The sequence below is a fragment of the Pterocles gutturalis genome, unplaced genomic scaffold (assembly GCF_000699245.1).
Source record: "Pterocles gutturalis isolate BGI_N339 unplaced genomic scaffold, ASM69924v1 scaffold12860, whole genome shotgun sequence".
Taxonomy (NCBI): Eukaryota; Metazoa; Chordata; class Aves; order Pterocliformes; family Pteroclidae; genus Pterocles; species Pterocles gutturalis.
In genome coordinates this window covers 1-27,322 of record NW_010143563.1, presented here as the reverse complement: position 1 = coordinate 27,322, position 27,322 = coordinate 1, and the positions used below count along the sequence as shown (strand labels likewise).

Here is a 27,322-nt window from a genome sequence, read left to right as displayed (position 1 = left end):
TAAAGACTAAAAAAAGACCACCTTCCAAATAGTCTTTTACGCAATCAAAAAGTAATAGGCTTTGTGCCTTCACTACAACTTCTGAAATGCAGTACTGAAGCTTAAAAGATTTTTTTATCGTGTAAACATGAAAATAAATGAGGTTTATTTATAAACAATCTCCTTTTTCATTTAACCTATTAAAACATTATGGATTTTTACATGACTGACCAAAAGCAGAAAGTGCAGCCAGTTTCAGGAAGTTAAGCTCAAAAAACCAAGCAGGGTTACTTTTCTTTCAAATGACGGGGCTTTTATCCATACAAAGATTTAGAAGTAGGGCAGGCTGCATTTCTCTAATGGACACACATGAAAAGAGTATTGCAGTGGCATACAGGAGCAGATGAGTGTAAGAAATTGTATAGACTAACATCTTCTTTGACACTTTATTTCCTAAACAACATACTGCAACAATCTTGACTGGTCCCCTGTTCTCCCTTACATGGAATTCCTTCTCTCCATCAACTCTTCCACTTACTGTCAAACTTGTTTTAATGCCCTTTAACTGAAGGAGATCACAAATTTTGCAATCCATCTCTTTGACAACATGCAGTTGACTATTGTCTTACTTTCATTCAAAAAATGTTTTTTCCTCTCACGGATCAAGAAAAAGAACATCTCTAATAGCCTTAGTCCAATGTGGTCAGTTGAAGCAATTAAGTATTTCTCAATACTACAGCTGACTAAGGATCACCACCCATTTACCTCCATTTCTGTACCCAGTACCCATTGATATACCCTTTCATTAAAATTCTCTTTTAAATTTATTTTACCTAGCGAGTTATTAATATCAACATGGAAGGTCAGGGGTTTGTTTGTTCAGGTAACTGACATACACAATCCAGTTAAGCATCATGTTCATTATGTTCTCACCTCAAGTATGTACTTCTCTAAAGATCTGACGTTTTCCAGAGCCTCTGGATCCTGATGGATAACAACTACTTCTTTCAAAGGATACTGGGGAAAAGGAAAAAAACAAACAGATACTTTTGTCCTTCCAACTGAAAATAAAGAACTTCAGAAATTATAAATAATAATATGAAGTATTTTATTGTTGAACTCTGTTTGCTACTCCACACGTAATTATTCAATTTTCCCAGGCTTATCCCAAGCTTAAAGCTATTGCACATTCCCAAGTTATTGATAAGAGATGTTAAGAGTTCTAACCTTTACTGGAATGGTTTTTCTGTCTCTGATTACTCGTCCAAGCTCAATAACAGACTGCAAACAAGAAACGGCACTTTCAATTTTTTTGTCGATGAGATCCTCCCTAGATTAAAAAGGAAACATTATATTGCTTCATTTTCACTGTATCTGTTTGAGCAGATTGAAAACATTTTACCCCCTTCTATGAAATTTCCTACCAGAGACTCAATTATGCCCTGTTTGGGGCAATCTGCAACCTGAACAAACAGGTTTATCTGCTCTCTTTGTGGAGAAGATGAGGAAATAACTTGCTGAAAATGAAAACCAGAGCTATTTCTAAATCATCCTTTGTTAGGACCTCTCACAAGATGGAAATGATGGATTGAGTCATACCACCTATTCTATTAATATACAATAAAAAGTCAGATTTACATTAATTATATCATAAAATGCAAAAATATATTATAAATAGGATACTTACACTGACAATGAAATACCTATAATGCAACCAACTCACTGGATCTCAATTTACAATCTTTTCCAGAAATTCTAGATATTTTAGCTTAATGGTTTAGACAGTCTTGTCATCTTTCCTGGCTTCATCATTTAACACCCTTCCATTTCAGAGGCAAGGCATGTTTGGAGGGGACAGGGGGGAGGAGGGTGCCTTTTTTGAGTTTAGTTGTTTGGGGTTTTTTTTGAATAAGCTGACATTCACATCTTGTTTCAAATGTAATAGCAGCCAACAGCTCCAAAAATGTGGCTTTCATGATTTCTTGAGTAGCTGCATGAATTGATCAGCACCTTTAAAACCGCACAAGTGTCATATCAAGACCAGAGGTACTGGTTCAAAAGCCAGTTGTGAATAACAGGAACAAAGTTGCTTGCTGTAATATAAGTAGCAAGAGTACTGGGATAAAAACCATGCATCCCACAAGGATTATCCAGAAAAACAGAATGGTAAAGAAAAACTTACAACTGAAATATCCCCACCTTCTGCATTAGGGCTTTGATTAAGATGTTATACCTATTTTGAAGCTTTTGTTCTCCCAGAAGCCAGTCTTTCAGGATGGTCCTCCAAAAAACTTGGGAAACATGTAAATTGCGAGATAGAAGACTTTGCTCCCAGAAAGATTCATATAGTATGTGGCAGTATTTCAATATTACTTCCCCTTACTTAACAACATTGTGGAGCTACAAAATGAGAATAGTCTTCACAGACTGCATGCACACCCACAATATTTAAGGCAACCGATCTGTTCAGACACTAAGCAACCGAGTAATACTTCAGCGGGGTTTGTAACACAGGTATTGAGTCAAGTTCAGCTGTAAAAGTGGCCAAGTCCCTTAGCTTTATCTGTACATTCCCATCATATCATTAAACTAGAATTTTCTTTAACTGCATTTTTAAAAAGTCTCTTACTATTAACTGACAATATTGCCCTTATGCAGTCACCAGAAAAATATTCAAAGAAAAATGCAATGATGTGCTCAGCAAGTCAAGGTTAAACACTAAAACTTCACCAATAATTTAGTACTGAAAATATGTCTTTTTATCTGACAAAGGGAAAAACTGATACACAGGGGATCCAGTAAACTACACAAACTAGTAGCAGACAAAAATCCAAACAAAGTACAAGATAAAGAGGAAAGCAGTGCAAGCCACTCAAATACATAATACGTTTGCATGATGCAGCAGGAAGTCAGTTAGCGCTAAACAGGAATAAAAAGCAACCCAGACACTTTCATGCTAAGCCCATGCCTAAACCGAGTTCCTGCAAATAGCTCTCTACCCTTCCATTACTCCATTCTACAGGAGCTCAAAACCATTTCTGATAGCTCACTGATGAGTTTTGCATTCTTTGATTACGTATTTTTTACGGCACTTTCCCAGGGAACAGAAAATCAGCACCATCATTATGTCAATCTCAAACCCTTTGTTGCAGTAACTCTCACTATTAAAGCTATCAGAAAGAACATACACCTTCCTCAAAGGACGCAGTACCCACTAAAGAAACACCATCACTAGAAGGTTTAAATTTTGAAAGGGGCATGTAAAGTATCAAGGTCAGCTCCCTCGTCCTTAAGGGTTTCCAAACTGAGCTGCAAAAGGACAGTTCGTTTCTCTTATATTCAGTGACTGACAGCAGCCTGCAATGCAGGCACTAACTTAATCCACTAACTAACCAGGGCACTAATGAGCAGCTTAGTGCTGTAATACTAGTGTCTGCCTTGGCTGGACAAAAAAAAAAAAAAAAACAAAAAAAACAAACCCCAAAAACCCAAACCAAACCAACTTCAGGTGTCAAGTTCTACCTGGGTTGAGTTGGTACTATTGATAACTCAGAGTGTACATCCAGTACAACCACCATGGACCTACACATTTTTGAGACACACTGGCACTTAGAAAAAAAGTCACCCATCAGCATCCAAAGAAATTATCTGTCTGGAAAGCTCTTTCTCTTACTATGCATCCTCTTACAAGGAAGTGGCAATCTCTGGACAATGGTGTAAATTCTTGACCTGAAGCCAAAAGAACTCACTCTGCTGGCTCCATACACGATCCACACTAAACAATAATTCTTATCCACGCGGGATCTGCTAAGGCAGGCCTAGAGATGGGAGGATATTCCTTGCCCACCGTAAGCAGGAAGTACGAGTTGGGAATGTGCATTCCTCCTAATTCTTTTCCTTCCTGACTACAATCCTTTAACCTAGCACAAGTCTACTGCCTAAATGCGGACAGAAAATAAAATTCCCAACTAACTTTGAGAGTGGGGTATGAAGTGAAATGTCCTACAGCAGAGAGACTAACATTAATCAGAGTGAAACCAAAACTTAAACATTTTTTGCTTACAGGAAAGAATGAGTTAACTATCATCCTAAAATGCTTCCTGAGGCAAAGAATTATTCACATTATTAAAGCTGCTTGTTTTCTTGTTATGCAAAACAGCTTTAAACAACAGTAAGTGAAGAAGCACTATTCTGTGAAAAGCAAAAAAAAAACCCAAACCAGCAGACCCAACCAAACCAAACCCCTCATAACAGCTATCTCTTACCTCACTTGGGGAAGCATGAGGTAGTGGATGCTTTCAGTATTCTTTTCCTGAACCGAAGCTGGATCAATAAGTGTCTTCAGGTTCTGGTACATCAGCTCAGTGATAAATGGGGTATATGGCGCCTGTAATGTTGGATTCAATCATCATCTTTTATTTATTGCTTGTACACTGTAAATCAGGAATACTCATGAATTGCATAAGGACAGTTCAGCAAAAACAATGCTTACACGGTGTTTTCAATGCAGAACTATGATGTTATTCAAAATGCTTACCAAAATAAATAGTGAAATTGCTATTACTTATCTGCCTCCTTCCCAAGATTTAGATTTTACTTTTGAACATCAGATAACAAATCATAACGTCTCTTTATCAGCCAGGTGACATTTGCATTCTTTATAGTACCGTGGGCCAGATAAGCAAATAGAAGGGGGAGGCAGAAAGTGAACTGTGCTACGCAAGTCAGTAGCAATCTGGTTTTTCTTCCCACATGTTCAGCCTCTGTATTCCCTGTTTCTAAGGTCAACATAGACACAAAGATGCATGCTTTTAGATTAACTACATTAAAGTTGTCAAATAATTATAGTGGGCTGTAATTCCCTTACCATAAGTCTGCACATGGAGAACAAAACACTAAACAAGGTTTCCAAGGCCATAATGCAGTCTTCAGTCCCATTCTCACCCTATTTGAAGAATTGACCAAGAACAAAAAAAAAAAAAAACCAAAACACAAACAACTGTAATTTTAGGATCAGTTAAGTGCACTTCAATAAACATCAAAAATTTCCTATGTTAATGCAACGAACAGCTTTTCCAAACTGTATTCATTTTGCTCAATCCCATCCAGCAAGTGAAACTGAGTAACTGAGTATTTAGTTTGGTTGTTTTTCCTCATAAAGCAAAGAGGAGAAAAAATTATTCCAACCTCTCATTCTGACTATAAGATACAAACTGACTGTATTTAAATGACAGCATAAAGATTCTGCATAATGCCATGAAGCTGCTCTGGATTAAATGAACATAGACTACGAGGATTTTGTTTAGAGTACAAGAGTGCAGAGGCAGATACCTACCTTTAGTCTTCTGCGATTCATTCTAACATACCAGTTGGTCAGAATATCAACAAACTTCACTAACCGAGGGACTACAGTGTACAGTCTGTAAGCTAGAAGGAAAAATGTTTACTGAAGTTAATATTTGCCCACTGCATCAAGTTCCTCACTTAAAGAAACACATCATCATTTGTAGCTCCAGTGTTAAACATAAAACTTGAGCAGAAGCATGTATGTTCGTAAGATCAAAAAAGTGATTAGACACACTACTATGTTAAAACCATGTTTTGAAATTGCACATCATCAATTCTCATTCTTCAAGACAAACACATCTACCACCAAACTGCTCCCCTAATCCTACACAAACACGCATTATGGAAGCCTTATGCTTTTATCTGACTCGTAAAGAGGATAGTGGATAAGAGACTATTAATCGCAAAGGATTTGGCAAATCCTAGATTTGCACATGCTGTAAATACAGCCGAGTCACTAGAAGTTTAACAAAAATTATTGTAGAATCATACAATAAAATTTCATTACCAGTTACTGCCAACATTTTATTTTTCATTTGCCAGATTTAAAATGAGACACCTACTTCAATCAATTCTCTCTGAATTACTTGCCAATTTTTATTATTTTTGTAAGTAACACAGTAGACTAAAAGAATGTCAAGTAACAGCAAGCCTGACGAGGTAAGAAGATAAACATAGCTGTATTTTCAAGTTCTGGATAACTTAAAAGCATGGAGGACTGCCAGAATGAAAAAGAAGGTCATCATGAGCATCACTATGCAACTGGGAAAACAAATTTCAGTCGCTCATGAGAGAATGGGGGATGGGGGCCTGGGGTGGGGATGGACCTTAAATAGGACTTGCTTTTCTAAGGAAAAGCTTGGATATAACTTCTCTAAAAGCAAAGAGCTTTTTGATCTCTATTCTGAATCATTAACCAAGCAGCTACTGAATAAAATGGATCTTTGCTTTAAAAGCTTCACTGCACTTTTCATTGCATTTTCTAAAATAGAAGTGCTTTTAAAGGCAGAGTACTGGTATTTAAACCTAAAAAGGAAATGCTCAGAAGATTCATGCCATGCTGGGGAAGACATTATTTATGTGTGAATTTGAATTCCTAAAAAATTCACAGCTGTCTTCTAGCTATGCATTACCTAGTTAGCAGGCTGGTTAAAAACAAACAATAAACCTCAAAAAACCCCACCCTTCAGGGACAGTGTATCTTTACCAAGAGATTCAAATCACCCTGGAAACATGCATTTCTCCCCTCAATAGCTGTAATCCCAGTTGATAAACTAAATTGTGAAGTCTCATTTTTCATGACTCCAGAAAAAGGCATGCATGGACATGGAACCATGTGCACATATCACCCACAGACACACATTTTCTTCAATTTCAGTCGTCAGGAGAAAAGTTGTTTTCTAAAATAATTTGTTGTATCAGGCACTTCTAAGTAGAAAAAAAAAAAAAGCATAACAACACTTGCTGGTTTTAAATAAGGAATTTTAACCCCCCTTAAACAGAAAGGATTGCTTGCCCTATTACTTTCCATAATATCTTCCCAATATCTTACTACTTGCACTGTTTTGTATCAAAGGGCCCAAATCCCAGAAGTTTCCATCATACAAGATGAGGTCTAGTGGAAAAACTAGACTACTGTTCAATCGCTAATAATTCTTTTGGATAAGCGAGTTATTATCAAAGTGAAGCTATGTTAGCTACGTACCAGCTGCTGAAGAGGTTCCTGGCACACATCTACCTACCTCGCAGCACTTCTAAAAAGAGCATGTCTATAGCTCCATTAAACCAGGGAAAATACACAACAGCAAAACCCCTCCTCCAACCACAAATGTGTATTGTTTCCATACAGTTCACTTTTGTCAATTTTCCACGAATAACTGAAATGACACTGCTTTCCGATACACATTGTCTCCCTTTCTCCAAGTGCATATGTTCTAGGAAGCCAAAAACTCTCCCCCACCAAGCCAGGAGCAGCAGAGGGTTTGTTAGACCTTCCCGAAGTTTTCCTGGGCTCTCTAAATCATCCCAAAGCTGGAGCGTGCACAGGTACGCTGCCCTTCCCAGCCTCAGTCTCTGCAAGTGAGGTCAATACTGCACTGCCAGGGCTCCATTTAGGCTGAAACACTGCTGGTTATTCAAGCTACTAGGAGAAACTGGGGCAGAATTAACATAAGTTTTACTTAATGGAAACGTTTTTCTAGAAGCAGGCAATCAGTGTAAAATTTAGCTCCACGATAAAATACACTCGATTAAATGGAAGAAATTAAGCTCGATTGCAACATTTTTCTGGTCAGTCATTTCTCCTTACCATTTAGAGTTTCAAGCCCGTATGTTCTTAGACGTGATCACACATGGGTGAAAGAACAGCACGTTTCAGTGCAGACCAGGCTATTTCTCTGACAGATAATCCCCAAATATCACCTCAGCACCACTGCCTCACCTATGTTTAGATATGGCAGAGACAACACTTGTTCATTTAACACATCTTGCAGGTAACAGAGTTGCATGGCATTAGCTGGCAAACGCTATTTTTGCTCACATCATACCACACCTACAACAGCTTCTGCATTTATTTTTTTTCCATTATTATTATTTTCAAAATCTTGGCTTCTAAAATTAAGCTTGTGTAATGTACTTATCTCCTCTGCCAAGCATTTGAGGTTATCAGTCACCATTATAATCTGCCCTTGCCTCTTCCTGACATTTTTTTCCCACTTCAAGTCAAACAAAATCCAAAACAAATTATTTAGAAAGGATCAGCACAAGAGTATCATGTCACTGTACACAAATTTACTGCATCTCATTATCTGTCTGACTGAATTCAGAGTTTATGCAGAAAACGAAATTGAAAAATCATGTTTATTAATCACTTCCAAATGAGATGTGTCACTCATTTGATAAGCACATCAGGTTATCTTCATCTAACTCAAGACAATAGCATTTAATATCAATATTGCAGTCTTGAAAGTCTTTACACTGTCATGTTCCAACAGGAATTTTCTTCTCCTGATTCAAGGGATTTTCCTGCTTTGTAAAGATGTTAGCTAACACATCCCATTTTATTAGTTTCATCTTCCTCTTAGAAATCCAGAGAAGAGATTTCAAGTTTCTACTCCCACGGATCATCTTCATGCAAATACTACTTCTGTTTAAACTGTGCACTAATCCAAGATCCCAGGTGCACATTCACAAATTAGTTTTCCATTGTCTTTCAAAATATTTTCCTCTTTACATGCAGCATGTAAACTTGCATAGGCTCTACATATATCTGTTTGGCAACACATGAAACTCAACACACCACCAACAAATTTTAAGGACAAAACATCTAGGAAGAAGCCACATTTTCATCAACAACAGCAACTTTTACCATATTCATTGTTTTGGTAGCTTGAAGAGTCTTTCTTCCTTCAATGAAATATTCTTAGGTTACCTCACCTGAATTTTGTTATTACCAAAGTGACCTGCTTTATCTACCGTAGCAAGATAAACTCATCTTGCTGGTCTTGGCAAAAGTGAACATGCAGGTTTAAGAGGAGAAATACAAGAGATGACTGAAACAGAGGAGGACTGCCCTGTGTTCTCAGACTCCAATCTGGCATTCAGCTGTTTCCTCATTATCAATTATCCCACTAATTCTGTCTTTCCCCAAGCCCAAGTACACCTATGGAAGGCTTCTAAAAATTCTTCTGAGGGCAACTTAAGATCACTAGCATAAGCTGGGTTGTTCGTTTATTCGTGAACAGGGACTGCAATGGCAAAAGCCACCTTCTTTCCAATATCTAGGTTTCTGGTGCCCTTCAGGGCACCAAAACCTCTTCAAATCCCATCGTGACTTTATCTGCAACTTTGTAAGTTTACTTCATCAGACTAACTACTTCAGGGGACTCCTACAGCACCTTCTCCTTGTAATTAATATTGTCTTCATATAATCTGAGCACTGAGAGGTATGGGATGATGAAAAAGACAACATGCAGGAAGAAAAACCAGGAGACTATCTTTTTACAGCCATGCAATATCCCAAAGCTATTCCATCCTGCTCTACACAGTCACAATATATTTACAAAGAAACCCTCTCCATTGAATTGTGCAGGGGAAAATTTATGCCCCATGCTTACGCACCTCTTAAAGTGCTGCCCATTTTATACTTTTTTTTACAGCTTCCTCAAATTCTATTTCACTTCCTTTTCACTGCCATCTTTCACTTACTATTATATTATTATTAAATGCTCTGAGTACTGCAGAATATGTTGTTAGAGCAACACGCTACATCACTGAGTTCATAAGATTAGCTATGTAAAAAAAAAAGCCTCATCACTTTTCGAAATATCGTGAATAAGCAGAGCAAAATCTGTATTAACACCCATGAGAGCAGCACTCCATGTATCACCGTACCTGGTTAAAGATTTCTTTTCTTTCATCTGAACTGTAAGTCTCACGTGGAATCTGGAAATCTCGGGATGAAATGGCTAGTTCTCTAATCAAAAATTAAACACCCGTAACACATGCCTGACCAAACGTGCATACCTGCCATTTCAGCTTTGAAGAACTGAATGAGTGACTGGGTGAAAGAAAGAATCCATTTATCCATGATGTTATCGCTCTCCTTAACTGTGTTCTCATTGTAAAGGAATTCTCTTCCCTCATCCTATCATCATAAAAACACAAAACATTTTTCAAGTCATAAGGGTATATATTGAAACATCTATATCAAACCACCTGTCAACCACTAATATTTTGTCACCTTCACTGTGTTACACTGGTTCCCTAAGAGAGAACATTAAAATCCAGCAACATGTAAGAGAAATAGCTAAGGAAAACCTGACTCCCACTCTTGATTTCACCACACCATACCTTCAACTACAAAAGAGGCCAGTTATTTGGATCTGTTACAACAGACGAGAAGCAGTACAGCACACAATGGTACGCAGTTGTTCTTTCCCTGTTTGCAGTGTAAGTCATACCTTCCAGAGACAGGGCAGGACTCTTCAATTTGCATAACTCTTTCCTCTAGGAGGATCTGAAGCATTTACAAGAAATGTACTGTGAAGATAAATTCTATTTGAAGAAAGGGCATATAAACAATATAATTTTTTTTTAAGAGCATGTGACAATTTCAACAGATCAAAACATAGAAGAGGGTAACAACCCCAACTGAAAGAAAAGGTGGTATTTTTAAGCATCCAACATGCATATAGTGGGTAACAACCCCAACTGAAAGAAAAGGTGGGATTTTTAAGCATCCAACATGCATATAGCACATTTTGTTGCTTTCCAGAATATTGATGTTTGCTCCCATCCAAAAAATTTCATTACACTTCGCTGATTCTGCAGGGCATTGCAAGCAAGACCACAAGTAAGCACGCTTGTCAGTGCCTACAGTCTGACTCTTCTCCATGTGAACGTTCTTACGACTGGTTGAGAACAAGGGGGTTATTTTTTTCAAATTTACAAACACTACGTAGCATCTGGTTTTAGGAGTCCTTGGACTTTCCCTTCCCTCAGAGTTCAGATGAAAAATCTGTTTGGATTATTCAAGCCAATAATTATGCATGCACTTAAACAGTATAAACAAGAAGATACTCAGGAAAGAAATGCATCTGCACACCCAGAAGTGCAGCAGTCCCAGTGTGAGGTCAGCAATCATTTCACCAACTGCAATTACTGTGGTAATTACAGTAAGCATAAAATTATTATTAGACTTAATCAATGACACAGATTGTAGTTTCTCTCTTGTAGGAGGCAAAATACAACAAAAAAATTCTTTAAGCCTGTGTATGAAATCTAATTTAAGCACTATCACCTCCAATAGCACATTCTTTGCCTAATATGGTACACAGGAATGGTTTCACTATCTATTTGGAAAGAAAAATTACATCTGCTGAATTACCAAAACTATCTGCTTAAGCACCTGGATTTTCCACTGGGGTCTTCCGTCCCCAATTTGTCTGATCTTGCAACATTTAACAGGATCGCAGCAAAAAGCTGCAAAGCACACTTTAGATCATTCAAAGGTCAAACAGGAAAAACTGAAAAATATTTTGGAGGCAATGTATAAGTTTATCTGATGAATGCTGTCTCGGGATCCTAAGAAAAGATTTGTTAAATATTAGGATCTGAAGTTACTGGATTTTCTTCCCAAAAGGGGTTGTTAAAAAGATAAAGCCATTTATTTAAGTTAGCAATTTACTGTACTATTTATTGAAGTCAGTTGCCTTTATTGCTTCAAATGGCAGCTCTCCAAAGTTATTAGGCTGCTACTGTAATTCCATGCATAGTAAAAGCTTTGAACTTTTTTGCTTAGTTCCCACTCTCCCATAAAAGTCTGCACTAACAAATGGTAACCTTCTGTCATTAATCTCAGCTGAAAGCTTAAAATTGGGTTCAACAGAAACTATACAACATACACATAAAAATCTTCAATTTAAATGAAAGATTACTATAAGAAAGCAATTTTAATCTTGCTTTCATCCAGAAAGTGTAGAAACTCATGTCACTCAGTGTTTTTAGTAGACTTCAAATGTAATCTAAAAGTCTAAAGCATTATTGCTTTTATGATGATTTACCTTTCTTTCCATTCTATTTCTTCTTTTTTTTCCTAAATTATATTTAAATTTAAATTTAACTTTTAAAAAAATTAACTGTCATGTTACAGAAGGCAATCTTCTTGCTGTGGCTAATGTATTCCCAAGTTACACATTTTAATACAGATTCATAATTAAAGTTACAGCAAATGAGTTAGCTCAAGAAATTGTCACAGCAGCCGCTACTGAAAATAACTTTCTTTTCATGACTTATTTGCAGTTCTATTTCAGTTAAATCTGTATGCTGTTAGGCAATGTTCTCAGTGCAGAGAAGCCTGCAGTCCAGATGCCATCCTTCAACAGCATCCTTCCTGTGATGTAGCTGTGCCTGACTGCATGACATGGGGTAACAGCGAAGAAAAAGCAGCAGCACTCAAGGTGGTATTACTGACACCTGCTGCCTCCACACTACTACACAAATACTGATAAAACAATTAGTAGAAAACCAGCAAAGCTTAGTATGGACATCTCAGGATTCCCTCAAGCACGTGTGGTGCCTGGCTTTTAACTGGTGTTCCCAGCAATATGACTAGCTGCAGATAATTGCTTAGTATGTATTAACCCCACAAACTCAAAGTCCCTATCTTGTTCTCTAATTTCAAGAGCATGAATGCAATAGCAGCACATGTATCTCAAATAAAAGGGAATCAAGAGGACCCTAAATCTGAGAAATTATAGCTGTTATGTCTTGACAGTCCCCTGTCTTCCACTCCTCCTTTCTATATAATAAGAAGCGTGGTCAAGAAAAGAAAGATGCAGGGTCATTAGCTTCATACAACAGGGTACAAACAGCAAACAGCACAGAAATTAACAGCAAGTATATACAACTTGATCTAACTTTGAAGCCAGACATTGAATGGGAAGGGAAAGATCAGACAACCTCCAGGGGTCCCTTCCAACCTAAATTTCTCTATGATGCTAATTTGCTCTTACAGTGGAAAAAGCACAAAGCCCCTTCCATTTCACTTTTCTGCGCTCAAGAGATCAGTACCTTATGTTGCAGGATCTGAACGTTCTGAACAAGAAAGCGATATGCATTGTACCAGGGCAGGAAGACATCCTTCAGTATATCCCTTACTCCTTCCTCCTTAAATCTCAGGTTTTCTGCTCTAACCACAGGAGAATTGATCAGGTATAACCTGCAAAGAAAGAACACAATACGTAAAAGCTTAACACTGCATATAGTGATAGAAATGCACTTAAACATACAGTAAACCCTAGAGATCTGCATAGAAAGGTACCCAAAGGAGCAATTTCACACCAAGAACTCTAAGGAAGACAGGACTGTAAGCCTATAATGTACTGAACATATGACAATTTACTTCCTAATGCCACGGGATTATTTTTATGATACTGTATATGGAATTTGAATTGGAATTTAAGTTTTCTTTTTTACTCTAGAAATTAATTGAAGTGATAACACATGCTCAGATGCTATCACAGTATAAAACAAGCAGTGGATGCAAGAGAGTGTTCAATTTTTGAATGGCACCTATTGTTTCGGTAATATTTTGAATTCCTTAACAATGCCACAGTACCTTTCTACTTAATCTAGTTGATTTCCTCCATTTTAAAAAGCTTTGGGGCCATTACAAAAACAGGATTAAGGAGCAAGGCAAAACAGGCAAATCAAAGTAGAAGAGCAGAAGTTAACGTTTTTAAGAACAGCAGCTCCAGAAGAGGACAAAAGATGTACCTCCTACCAATAGAAATGTGCCTCATCTCCAGAAACAGCTCTGAAAGAACAAAGCAGAGGATTCAGGTGACACTGGCTACTGATATCAGAAGCAGCCAAAAACAGGATTAAGGAGCAAGGCAAAACAGGCAAATCAAAGTAGAAGAGCAGAAGTTAACGTTTTTAAGAACAGCAGCTCCAGAAGAGGACAAAAGATGTACCTCCTACCAATAGAAATGTGCCTCATCTCCAGAAACAGCTCTGAAAGAACAAAGCAGAGGATTCAGGTGACACTGGCTACTGATATCAGAAGCAGCCTCTCACAGAATCATCCCTGCCTCTGCCAAGGGGGTTCATCTGTACATGAAATCCACCCTGTCTGGGGAGATCCTCCTCGGGTCAGTCTCTCTCAAGCTAAGAGTTCCTCATTTCAAAGAGACAGACTTGTCCCCCAGTTTCCTTGCTGGTTATGAGTTCACAAAAAAATCATCTTTATAGTTTATCCCATCTTTTCCCTAAACAAACATTCTGTGTACAGAAACAAATTGGTATCTAACAAATTAACTCAAAATTAAAAGCAGGTCTTACTCAGATATCAAGAAAACTTCAATAAAAATTTTATTAAGATACACTTCATTTAATTTTCCAAATATAAAAAACCTACCAATTTTTTTTAATTTTAAAGATTGCAGCATTTCTCAATAGAAATTTATCACTCATTTTCTCACGTTTTATCAACTTTAAAAACCATGATTCTAAACTAATGTATCTTTACAGGTACCTCCTTTAGGAGGCTTTAAATCTTAATGAGGTTTGACACAGCACATTCAAGACCAGACCATAAATTCTTCAGGAGAGGGCTTCTTGCATAACAATAAATATGTAAGAGCAGAGCTGCCAAAGTAAACAGACAGCAATGCAGCACAGAAAGGGGCATTTTCAGTACTGTAGCGAAAAAAAAAAAGTATTTTTAAACATGATATTTGAATTCAAATTATAAATTTACAAAAGTGCAGAACCATTAGGCATGATAATGAACTAATCAGTCCTTAAATGAAACTAGAATTTAAAAGTATATATTTAAGCCAAACCTCCCATCACAATTATTTATGTCATTATTTATTTCAGAAGTCAAACATAACTTCATTACAAATACGAGAGCTAGTCTGGCCCTGGCATACACCAGGATACTCCAGGCCTTTTACCAGTTTGGCACTTAGCACGAACAATGACCAGTTCAGATTGCCTCCACTGCTTTCCTCCTGAGGAGGCAGCAATGCAAACTAGTCAGAACTATGAAGGATCCACTTCATTGCTCCTTTGCACCCCCTCAGCTGCGCTCACTGCAGAATCTACCAGAAGTCTTCTTAAAATAGCTTTTAGCATGAGAGATTTTTTTTAAATGTGGCCCTCTAAGGCTACAGTTTTGGTTTTTTTTAACATAGTAGCCCTACACTGCCTTACAATACATATACATTAAAAAAAATACCAATTTCCTGAATTATTCCAATGCAAAGATACTTATGGAAAGATAAATATGGCACTCAAAGGAAGAGTTCTATCAATTTAGTTACACCTAGTGATATTACCCATTAGGCAGAAAATAAAACCTTCTTCAAATCAAGCCAGTATTATCAAGTTTTCTGACAATGTATGAGAAACAATAAACTCATTTTCATCTCTCTAAAACAGCAGTCTGGGGCATTGTTCTTTCTTCTCCATTGTAAGGACAGATTGAGAGGAGAAGGTAACAGATCCATTCTAACAGCAATACTTACCTCAGGATACATGAAAACAAAGGGCTTGTAAATACTATGACCAGCAAATTCTCTTTCTGACATACTTCAACTCTGACAGCTATCCAACCCAAGTCATAGGTCTTAGGAATACCAAAATAGAACTGCTTTTTGACAATTCTTACAGATTTCACACAGGATTCAAGTTTCAAGAAGTCTGAAGCTGTGTCGTTAAATTTACTGTGCTGTTATGTCTTCCGTTTGCCCTTTCCATTCAATTCATATTCATTTAAGCAACTTACATTTCTATTTTCTGCTGATCTATTTATCAAGCTACTGTTGAGAACACTCCAAAGCTGTAGTTAAAAAAAAAAAAAAATACATATATATATGTACTGCAAAAGCTAAAGTAACGCTGCAGGGAAACAGTGCCAAGGAAAAAAAAACTCAGTTGTAGCTTCTTCTATAAACAGAACACATCAAGCGCTTCAGTGAACAAGTGGAGACAACTGAATCACAGAGCTCCTGCCATAAATGAACCTAGTCTGCAATGCTTTTTACTCTCTATGTGGGTGTACGTATAAATAAATGTGACATTAAAGAATGAGTACACAGGCAGAGAAATGAATTAGCTTTTTAGAATTAAAAAAACCATGAATAATGGAATTGTAACTTCTGGTGTTTGGGATTTTTTGGTTTTGTTTTATAAAAAAAGCAGGGTTTTTTTTCAACAGAAGCATCTGTGATTTTAAAATCTCCAGTACTAGTAACTCCCTTTCCTCTCATATTGATCCATCTACCAATTCACTGATATTCTGCTAATATACCTTCAGTATTTCTAAAGAACGATCTTGATAAAATTTAAGGAATCCATCCAACTGTCCACCTTAAAAATACATAAGTTACTAGGTCTTCTAAATGCTAAAGCTTTAAACAATAAGGAACTTCACATCTATTTCTTTAAGTTATTTAGAACAAGCAACAACCATCTTTCTCAAATAAACAAAAAAAACCACCACAGTACACTAAGCTTTCATCCAGACCAATCATTACTGTGTATGGTTGTAACACACAATTCAACGTGTGTGATAGTTTAAGGTTTTCTTATACGTAGCAAGAATTACAGGGCTCTTGAGCAACGCCCAAGTAGTGTACTCCTGCAGTTATTAAAATGTCTTTATTGTACGTTCACCTCAAGGTACCACTTCATGCACGTGGTTAGTGCATCTAGACAAAGTACCAGGAGACTGTATAATCAAGTTTATACATTAGTATAATTTTAATGAAACACTTGAACTGTGTTTAATCTCTGTTTGACCAGGACAGTTTATATATACACACATTAGGCTGCTCCACTTCTGCTTTTCTGTTTTTGCTGCTATCAGGTACATACTGTATGCTTACATCAACCAAAAAGAAACTTTCTCTTCAGAAAATGTATAGTATAAGCAGCAAACATTTCTGTGCATTATACAGTAATCCTTCTCTAAAATAACAATTTGAGAGTAAACTAACAGTACTGTTCTCAAAGATTTTATGCAAATTTTCACTGGGTCAATTCAGACTATTACCTGCAATAGCAGACAGTGCTGGCTGGAGTGGAAGCATTCTCCACAAACTGAACACACATTTTCTGACAAAAGGACTCCAGTCAGCACGTCAGCTTTGGTCGTTACCAGCCTTGAAGCCTTGAGGGAGTTAAGACAAGGGTATAGAAAAGTCCAGGCATTGTAACAACTGCCAGTTCTTTTGAGTCATTCACTCTTTCAGCTATTTGGCTGCCGCAGCTGTCTAGAAGCTTCTAAAATTAACTTTCTTCCTAATGCTAATTGTCAAAAACCCATAAGCAGCCCTCCTGGTACATGTCTGCTATGAACAGGAAGCAAACATATCAGACTGTACATTAATTAAAGAAATCCTACCTTAGTGCATCAGCTCCATAACTATTTACAATACTCATCGGATCAGGATAATTCTTCTTTCTTTTGCTCATTTTTTGGCCATCACTAGAAAACATAAGAATGCAGGCATAAATTACAAATATTCTTGTAATACATGGATAAAGAAAAAAGGCCCTCCAAGTCCAGCTTAATTTTTCTGTCCTGTTATGTTCTTGGTAGCATAGACATAATTATATATTAGCACACCATCTCAGTATGACTGTTGAACCCATAAGAGCAACTGAAAAAAAAAAAAAAAAAAACCAAACCCCAGCCCAAGTGGCTCCCACACTACAAATCTAAGTGGGAAATCTGTCTTTCCTACCAAAGCTGAGGGAAGATGCACTTGTTTTGAATCAATCCCTCCAGCCCACTGGCAAAGCTTTATTTGAAAATAAAGGGAAACAAATATAATTAACTTAAGATTACATCTAAAACTACATTTATAATCCCCTTTACTCTGCATAACAGGTATCATTCATTTCCTATTCTTTCCTATTCTGACTTGTTACTCATTTTCTCTCTCTCTCTCGGAAGGACTAATCCTGCTGGAAAGAACCTAGTGTAACAGATTGCTGGGATTTGTACACCATACACTCTTGGGTGCCTCTTACCTCCTGCAACACCGATATCTCCCTGACAAGTCTTAACAGCTCCACAGTCCATTTCAGAGTTAATTTACAATTTGCAAGGACTTATCTGAAATACTCTTGACTACAAGTCTTTTCAGGAAAGGACTGACTGACAAACCAACCTGGCAAGGACAAGGCCATTCACGATGACATTCTTGAAAGGAGGCCTTCCAAAAAGAGCAGTGGACAGCACCAGCAAAGTGTAGAACCTGAAACAAGAGACAACGTAAATGTGACTTTCTAAATATGCCAAGCTAAAGTCTGCACGTTCTTCATCACAACAGAAGTTTCTCATTATGTTGCTTTACTGTAGTAAAGTTAAAATTTAAGTGTGTGGAACACTTATGCAGAAAAGACTCAGAAGATGAGCTTATTGTAAGGAGACCTTTTCCTCTTTATAGTATATCGTGCCATTTGCTCAGCTGCGATCTGCTAGTCCAAGAAAGCTGAAAAAAATCTAACAGTTAGCATTAGGAAGGTCATAAAGAAGAAAATTGTAGCATTTTCCCCTTTGATGTAGAAAAGAGACTTCTGTCCCTGAGCAAGCTCCCCATTTGCTCGCTATAAACCTCTGAACAGGACTGGCACACTGTCTGTGTGTCTGTCCATCTGTGTATTCTTTAATCCAGCAGACAACAGAACAGTAACTGCTGGGAGCATAAAAGCAAGTTAGCAAAAGTGAGCAGAACCTCCTTTCAATCAAACAAACTTAGCTGGTTAAATTAGCCATCACTAGAAAATGTGAGAACGTAGATGTTCCCTAAAACACCAAAACCCTGCCCCAGTAGAGGTGTTTACAATGCCTGTACCAACTGTCCAGGACACTTCCCAAGGTTGGAGCAAGTGCAGGCACCTATTGTTCAATATGCTGATATATTATTATATCTGAGAAATTAAGTGGAGGTGTAAGATGTGATCATTTCATACTCAGGAGTCAGAACTTTCACTGAAGGAGGTATCTATGAGCTCCTGTAACTGCACTGCTGGCAATTATTTTTAAGAAAGTAACTGGAGGGTGGACTACAGCTTTCCTGGTTAAAAACAAGTATCACTGACGACAGCTTAGCAACATTCAAACAGCAGACAATTATACAAAAACTAATTCATTTAGAATAAGGCACAGGAGGCTATGCCTCAGAACTATGCATTTGCAGGAAGATTTAGTGGAGAAACACTTCACAAAAAAGAAGTCTGCTTCCAAAGCAGTTCCTATGAAAAAGCTGCCTATAGTTGCAAAAGCACTATTCTGACACTTGGGAGTCCAAAGCTCTGTAAAGGTCGCTGTGTGCATTACTGCATTTATTAAGTGGCTTACATGACAACTCTCAGACAGGCTTTTATCTCAAAATTACCTCAATTCACACTGCAGGATACAAATTCTTTTTATTAAATCGCATTGTAATTTCATGAATTGTAACCAACACTCCTGCACCCAAAATCTGCCTCCCTCATTTTTAGCCTTCTTAAGAAAACCCCTAAACAGAAACATCTGAGCATTTACTCAGATGATCGACACCTCAAGCCCACAAGACTGACAGTTCATTACAAACACAGCAGTACTTCTTTAGTATTTAGTACTAAGGTATCTCACTGAAAAACTCTTGTCACTTTGTGCAAACTTGTCACAAATTCTCACATCAGAGCAAGTGTATTGGCAATTAAAAAGAACAAAGCAGAACTAACTAGATGAGATTTCAATACTGTTTGCATTAGGAAAATTGTACAGATGGACCTTGGGTACTGAAAAAATATATCCAAGAACTTTTCATAAATTTGATGTTCTTTGCATTGTCAAACCCGGTAAGCCTCAGCACTGAGGTGCCTTAGCTGATGACAGTTACCAGACTGTCTTTGAGATCCTGTGATCCACTAGTTTACATATCATTCTGACATAACTCTTTTCATTCTTTCTCAGATTACCCTTTAAAAAAAATTCACCTCATTCACTCTGAATATTTTAAAGGAGTGTCCCTCCGCACCTTAGTTATGAGATTTCACGTCCACAGACACATTTGTTTCTGACAAACTTGTTGACTTCTCTGCTGCTTCATCCTCCACTCACCAAATCTCAGTCTGCTTCTACTTGTGTCCTTGCAGATATACAACTGTCAGCCAAAACAATAGCAAAAAACCTCAACACCAGAGACAGAAGTCCCCTTCTTTGCTCTTCTTCCTCTCCACTCCCCTCAGAAGGGAGAAAGCATTCCCTCCCTGTTTGCTCCTTTCTCGAACAATTGTGGGTAAATTCATAATCCTGTGATGCATGCCAAAAACATTCAGCTGTGAATTCCCTGTCGGCCACCACATTCTGACCATGACTATAAATCTTGTTGCACCTCCCTAAATACAGTCGGAGATAGAGCCTTTCCTACCAATCCATCCAGACTGACAGTCTTGCAACCCAGCTACTGTAAGATTTATTTTCCTCTGGCTTTAACAAACATAATTTAACTCTTTCTCATGTCCATGCAGAAAGTCATTCAAAAGATCACCCTCCTAGCTCATCACCTTGGTCACATTATTTTTTCTCTTGTCTCCCTGGACTTCATCCCCTTCTTTGTTGAGGGAAACAGAAGCCACCAGACCCCCACCTTCTGAGCCTTTCACCACCCACCAGCCCTCACTTTGCATCAGCTGCAGTCTCTGACCTGACACAAAACCAACCTTTATTCTGAACCTTAACACTTCATGCAGAATGCTTCAAATAAAAATCACATACTCTGCTCTTAACACTGCAGAATTCACCAGCTTGTTGGGCCCGTAGGCCTGTTATAATATACTGGCAGAAAGGTACACGTCTTTTCTTCAAAATATCCTCATTTTTTCTAAGACTTAAGAAAAGGTATCTAAAAGCCTAACAGTTTTAGAATAAGAACACTTCTTAAGAACAGCTCTACCTTTGACCAAAAGAACCCACCACCTCACATCTTAATTTCTTCTTCCTTTCACAAAACAGAAACACTCTCTTGCAAACCACAGAACAGTAGCTGGTATCAAAGCAACAGCTCAGAACAGACTTGAGCACCATGAGAAAGGTATCGGCATCATGTATCGAGGCAAGTGTTTTGATATTCCACCCCCAAACAGATGAGACAGGCTTGGGTATGGTGAAGCCTTACAGTAACTCTCATGCTGACGCTGAACACAAGAAGCAATCTGCTCCAGATAGCAATGCAAAAGGCTCCGTTTCCACATTGCTTACAGAATACAACACAAAGGTTGCATGTCTACAACCAGAGTCACCACTGCCATTAGCGTCAGCTTGGACTTCTCCTGTTTTTCTCCTGGGCCAATCTTCAGTTGAATTAGTGATACAATTCAGTTCAGCCTGCTAAGGAAAGGGGAAGAAGCTGCTTTCAGCAGTAATTTGCAGATAGGTCAACATCAGTGAACTGAAATCAACAGGTTACCTTCACTATTCAAAAAAAGAAAATAACTTCATAAACTGGAAACATGATAGTTTAGCACATCTGGATGGTGCACAGCACTGAAGTTTAGATTCATATCAGACTATAAAAGGCCAACTTGTGTAAGAATTACAAATGCATCCTTTAATGGCACTAGAGTTTCATTGGAGGCATATGAAATCAGACTTATCATCTGTCATGTCTCCCACACACGCTTCAAAGGATAGCACTAAGAGAAACACTGCAGTAAGTGTGTGTGACACATACTAATCCACTGTGACATCCCCGTCTCATATAACCTCAACTTTATCATACTTCCTACATTTTTACTGGAATTGCAACTACCAGGAATAGATTTTGTATCCACACAAGAATCTTAAACCGTTTTTAATTCTGCTGAACTTTTACAATTCAGTAGCTCCCCTGCACAATGTAAGAATGATTACATTGTAGAATTTTTAAATTTGTTTTCATTTTTTGGCATCTAAATTACAACCAATGCCTTTCTATCTTTATAAAAATGTAACAGGAAGAAAATTAGTTTCTGACCATGTCTTTTGAGTGCATTTTATATGCTTTATCATGTCTTCTTTTATTTGTCTCTTTTCTTAAAAAGTAGTAAACCCACAACACAAAACAATACCCCCACAATTCTGTAATTTTTTTCAGACAGAAGGAAAGAATATAAAAAGAGGTAAAACTAATTTTTTAATTCTTCTTTCGTGGCCATAATGAACAATGGTTGCAGAAAGACTAATACCTGGAACCACTACTATTACAACTTTTCAAGCCATTTTTCCTCCATTCCTTGTTCATTCTATCACCGTACTACCCTCCCCTCATCCCCAAAGCACAGCTGCTGCAGCATAAGCAGTTTTTCTCCCAGATAAACAAAACAGACTTTTCTTCAAGATGAAACAAGTATTATATAAAACACAATACAGCATATAGCATTCCAATTTATATTTAATATTTCCTAAACTAGCATTTGTCAAATTAATGGTGCTGTATCCACATGCTATAAGCAACAGTAAAAAAAACAAAGTAAATGAAGAAATGTAGGGTTCACTGTATGAACTGGATCCAACATTGCTTGAAGAGCAGCAAGCACAAAATAGTGACCTGCAAATGAGATCGGTACATTCCTCCACTGCTGGGTTTCATGCTACTCAACAGTACTTAGTTGTATACTAACACCACAACCACCAAGCTGTGATATACAATTGTGGAGAGCACAAAATTAAAGATCAGCACAAACAGATGGTCTAACAAATACCACTTTTCAAAAATAGATCAATAAATAAATAAAATCACTATGCATGTCAGAGGCCAGACTCAGGAATCAGAGTATTTTATCGCTTTAGTTAAAACTTTTTTTTTTAATTAAGTTTATCAGGTTTCCCTAATTCTGACCTATGTGAAGTACTGCTTTGAGGACCCTTTACAAGCATTACGCATAGCACTACCTAGGTAAGGTGCAGCTATATTCTGAAAAAGTCATATGCCACAAAGAGTCCATGTTTTACTAAGTGAGACTTTGGTGGTCCTTTTCTTAACTGCTAAACTTGCAAATGTAACTTCCATTTTGAGGACCTAAGTAATTTTTTGCATCACAGGTAAGGGGTTGCAAAGTGAAGACACTTTTCGCTATGTTAATGAAACCTATTTTTATTTAGCATGCCTCAAATGCTTCCTTGCTCAAGCCTCCTGGCTTTGAGACTATGTATAAACCTGGCTCTTAACTTCACAAACACGCAGAAGCCCACATCTTAGTGCTTTGTTTGGGCTGGTTGGTTGGTATGTTCGGGGAGCAGAGGAGCAGGCAAAGGGAGGTGCCAACTATGCTCCAGAGGAATTTAGTTCAACTCTAATAACTCAGGTTACTGGAATGAAGAGTTTTACTTGTACGTATTCAAAAGCACTCGTCCAGAGAACACAAAAATTCATCTTATCAAATCTGTCAGTTTTCACAGACAACCTCAAACTTCAAAAACAGAATAAACGCTTAAAAATGCCAAAACTAAAACTGTATATATGCACGCATATATGTATGAGAGCATTACCCAAAGAAAATCTGAGATTAGAGAAAAATTTTCATCACTGATTGAACAGCATTTATCCAGAGAGCAATCAAATAAGCAGATAAAGTTTACTGTTAGCAAATCTGATTTTTGTAAACTGCAAGATCTTAACAACATAAGGTTTTACTTAATTTATTTTTTTCACTGACTCATATAAACCCAAAATTCAAATTTAATGAGAGGGCAAAAATGAATAGCCTATACACTGGCTTGAAAACCTCAAAACACTGATTTCCATTTCAGCTGACTGAATTGCTGCTCTTTTTCTAGTAGTTCTAGAAGTTCTATGGTAATTCAGCTGCTGAGATTCTTCCTTACCAGGCCAAAGATCTGCCCGACTACCTAATGATGCTTTCCACAAGAGCCAGGAAGATCGCTTGCTAACATGTCATCTTTCTGCAACGTTTTTGTCACCAAGCTTTACAATACCTTGCATTTTACTGAAAAAAGGAAATCATCCACTTATCTATACAATATTAAATGATCAGCCAGATGTAATAGTGTTAGATGCAGGCCAGTCATATCACATAGAGTGGCAGAAAATTACCATCCTCGGGTTTGATCAATGCCTTCAGCAATGAAGTCAGCAGGGAAAGCATCTTCAAGTTCTTTTTTGTTTTCAAATGGGTAATGGACTTGTGCATAAGGCATGCTTCCACTCTCAAACCAGCAATCAAAAACTTCAGGGACCCGGTGCAGGAGGCCCTTTCCACAGCGTGAAGGGATATTTAGGTGATCAATACTACGGGAAAGAAAAAAATTGACAAAATCTAAACAAAAAACAGAATTAGCACAAAAAGTTAACATTATGCTTGCACGTTAGCTATGACAGGACGTTTGGTTTTCATTTAAACAATACTCCAAAAAGATCAGCATTTCCTTTGACAATTTTTATAATTTAAAGCTAGAGACTTTTTGTATTAACCGTGTCCAAAACAGAAAAAAGGAAAATTTTATACATGTTAATTGCAAGTCTTACATCCTCTTACTACTCTTGTATTTTCATAGAATCATAGAATGGTTTGGGTTGGAAGGGACCTTAAAGATCATCAAGTTCCAACCCCCTGCCATGGGCAGGGACACCTCCCACCAGCCCAGGTTGCTCAAAGCCTCATCCAGCCTGGCCTTGAACCCCTCCAGGGATGGGGCATCCACAGCTTCTCTGGGCAACCTGGGCCACTGCCTCACCACCCGCACAGTGAAAAACTTCTTCCTAATGTCTAGTCTAAATCTCCCCTCTTTCAGCTTATACCCGTTACCCCTTGTCCTATCACTACACTCCCTAATAAAGAGTGCCCCCCCGTCTCTCCTGTAGCCCCCTTCAGGTACTGGAAGGCTGCTGTCACCTAAATCTGTTTCCCAGGGTTTGGACAAAGAAAAACCACACTTCTTATGCCTGTTCAACTATTTCTAACAACTACTTAACAGTCTGTGACCAACCTTTCTCGATGGAGATCAGTTACTTTCACTCCAGACAGCTCTTCCAATTCTGCCACTGAGCCAATACAAACTATCTGTAAGAGACACTCAAGAAATTTAGTCAGTTATTCGCATACAGTAGCTTTTTTTTTTTTCTTAAACACTAGACAGGAGACTTGTAGGTCAGTTAGTACCTTTCAAAGTAGCTGACAGAGCTGAAAAGCCAACAAAAATCTTGCACAAGGTCCCCTTCAATGTAACAAAGCAGCAAGTGATGTTAGGGACCACTGCCCTGATTTAATGCCATTCATGTCAGAATAATTGAAGACTTCAAAGAACAAGTATGTTGTCAGATATCACAAAAAGGTGGGGTTTCGTTGTCTGGTTTTTTTCCAAGCAACCCACAACACAATCACCTCTGAAAATTCAGTGATCGTGATTTTTATCCAGATAAGAGTTTCAGATACCAGTTTCCTCTTCTCAAGCTAAGGTAAGCAGCTAAATTGCTCATAATTGAGTGTAAGTGTTCCATCACAGGTACACTAAACTGTTCATATTAATGGCACCTTATCTAAAGTGAAAAAAAGTGTTACAGGTAAGAAAGAGGTTGTTAAGAAAGAAAGAGATTTTTCTTCATTTTATTGCATCAACAACAATTTAAGATAAAAGCAAAAAGTTCCGATAATAGACTTGCACCAACATCATGAAATGTTGATGAAACAAATGTTTCTGAAAAACTGTATGCAGGAGAGAAGGAGAACAGCAAAGCTGCCTTTGCCTTATATTTTAATCAAGTTTAATCCTCCCAGAGCCTTGTGGCTCTCTCTCATCTGGCACAATTCAGGACCCACAAGCTGCAGTACAGGTCTGGCTTTTGGAGATCCAGTCCCACATGGTTATCGGTCCAATTTAGAATTGCCACAGGAAAAAAAATGGGGTTTGACAGATCTAACAGGGAATTAATTAAATGTACCAACATAAAGAAGCTGTATGTAGGCTAGACATTTTTCACATAAGGTAACTTTCTAAGTTGCTTTTAGGATACAGTAAGTCAGAGTACTGCTCAATTCCTATAGCTAGTCTTAAATATATGCATATGTATACATATAGAAATTGTGACTAACAAAAAGGTTTTTGGTGTATTTAATGCCAAAGAACCGTCATGAGTTACAGAGAAGACAAACTCAGACTGATTTGGTTTTTAAGCCATGATTTTCCTAGTCCAATTCAACTGCATTACTAATCAACATGTTTTACTGCTAAAGTATTTTTGAAACTTAATTTTTTCATTACTTGTCTATTTGTCTTATTTTTCTATAGGAAGTAAAGCATTACAATGATTACAATAGCCAAGAACAACAGTCTCCTGTCTGCACAGCAAACCACACCAAGGGATTGATCCCAGTTAAAAAGTATGCCATTGTCAACAAACTTTTTTTAACCCAGGTCTGTTCTTCTCTCACTCCGTGGCCCCATTAGCAATCATACAAGCTCAAGTGAGCAGGCAGCAGGTACTTAGTTCAGCACTGCTGGCAAAGAACAGGTTTTAATAGCAGCATGGGTGAAGCATACCCTTGGATACGCCAATCACTTCACCTTTGCTAACCTGAATATTTAAACATACTTTTACACTGTGCCCTGGGTTAAAAGCTGCCCATTAGCTGCTGTTGTTTGAACCAAGCATTTCAATACTCAGGTAAGATTCTGAATATTGGATGCATCTGCAGAACTGCATCCAGCAGAACACATTCATAGAAGAAATAACTCTGAGTCCACATGAAAAATCCAACCACCACCACAGGAACACAGGTATGGCCATACTGAACAAGAGTGCCTCTGTCTAAGTGAGAATGATGGAGCTACTCTGTCCCAAGGGTAGGTCATTAAACACTTGAGGGCAAGAGGACAATACAGCAAGTAGATGCTAATCAAATCCGATCCCTCATTAGGCTGCATCCAGTTGTTTCAGCGAGAAACAAAGTGGTTTATGCTCTCAAATCAAAGCTATGGCTTCAGATACATCTCTTCAACAGCAATGTCTACTGTAGCAGCCTGGCCCCTTTTCCTACCAGTCACTTGTTCTTCCTCCATTTTATTTTTCAGCCAGATCAACTACAAAACCAGCTATATCAGCATTTAATAGCAGACAGCAAAGACTGAAATATATAGGCTGGGACTGGGGGCTCTTCAACCCTGTTTCTGCATCACCAAGTGTCGTGGGTTAAAGACTGCTTAAAGTTAACTCTGTGAGGTTTTTTTTTTTCTCCTTCTTCTTCATAAATAGCTAGCGAGAGGCTGTGTTTTGGATTTACGCTCAGAGAAGCTGATAAGAGAATAATGTTTTGTTCTGCTGCCAAGGTCAGCAGACGAGCAAAGAGGCACCGCCGGTTGCTAGCATAGGATTTGCCCTTATGTTAAAATTGAAACTCAGAATAGCCAGTGATTTATTCCATAACATGCACGTCATTCTCAGTATATAGATAAGAACACCCGGAATAATGTTCTCTTTTGCCTCCGCTCCGCTTT

At 37.8% G+C, this 27,322-nt stretch overlaps 1 protein-coding gene across 1 annotated transcript in view; it reads right to left on the bottom strand.

Annotated features, from left to right (window-relative positions):
- Positions 1 to 24,891, bottom strand: part of IARS (isoleucyl-tRNA synthetase) — a gene marked incomplete at its 5' end in the record, with an annotated part of 51,134 nt that extends 26,243 nt beyond the window's left edge. Inside the window, 11 exons of the mRNA XM_010084791.1 lie at positions 913 to 996; positions 1,207 to 1,309; positions 4,245 to 4,366; positions 4,847 to 4,924; positions 5,315 to 5,406; positions 9,850 to 9,970; positions 12,898 to 13,045; positions 17,240 to 17,323; positions 18,012 to 18,098; positions 23,925 to 24,119; positions 24,818 to 24,891. Of these exons, the coding sequence (XP_010083093.1) occupies positions 913 to 996; positions 1,207 to 1,309; positions 4,245 to 4,366; positions 4,847 to 4,924; positions 5,315 to 5,406; positions 9,850 to 9,970; positions 12,898 to 13,045; positions 17,240 to 17,323; positions 18,012 to 18,098; positions 23,925 to 24,119; positions 24,818 to 24,891 (1,188 nt within the window). The remainder of the gene's footprint in view (positions 1 to 912; positions 997 to 1,206; positions 1,310 to 4,244; positions 4,367 to 4,846; positions 4,925 to 5,314; positions 5,407 to 9,849; positions 9,971 to 12,897; positions 13,046 to 17,239; positions 17,324 to 18,011; positions 18,099 to 23,924; positions 24,120 to 24,817) is intronic.
- Between the last annotated feature and the right edge of the window lie 2,431 nt (positions 24,892 to 27,322).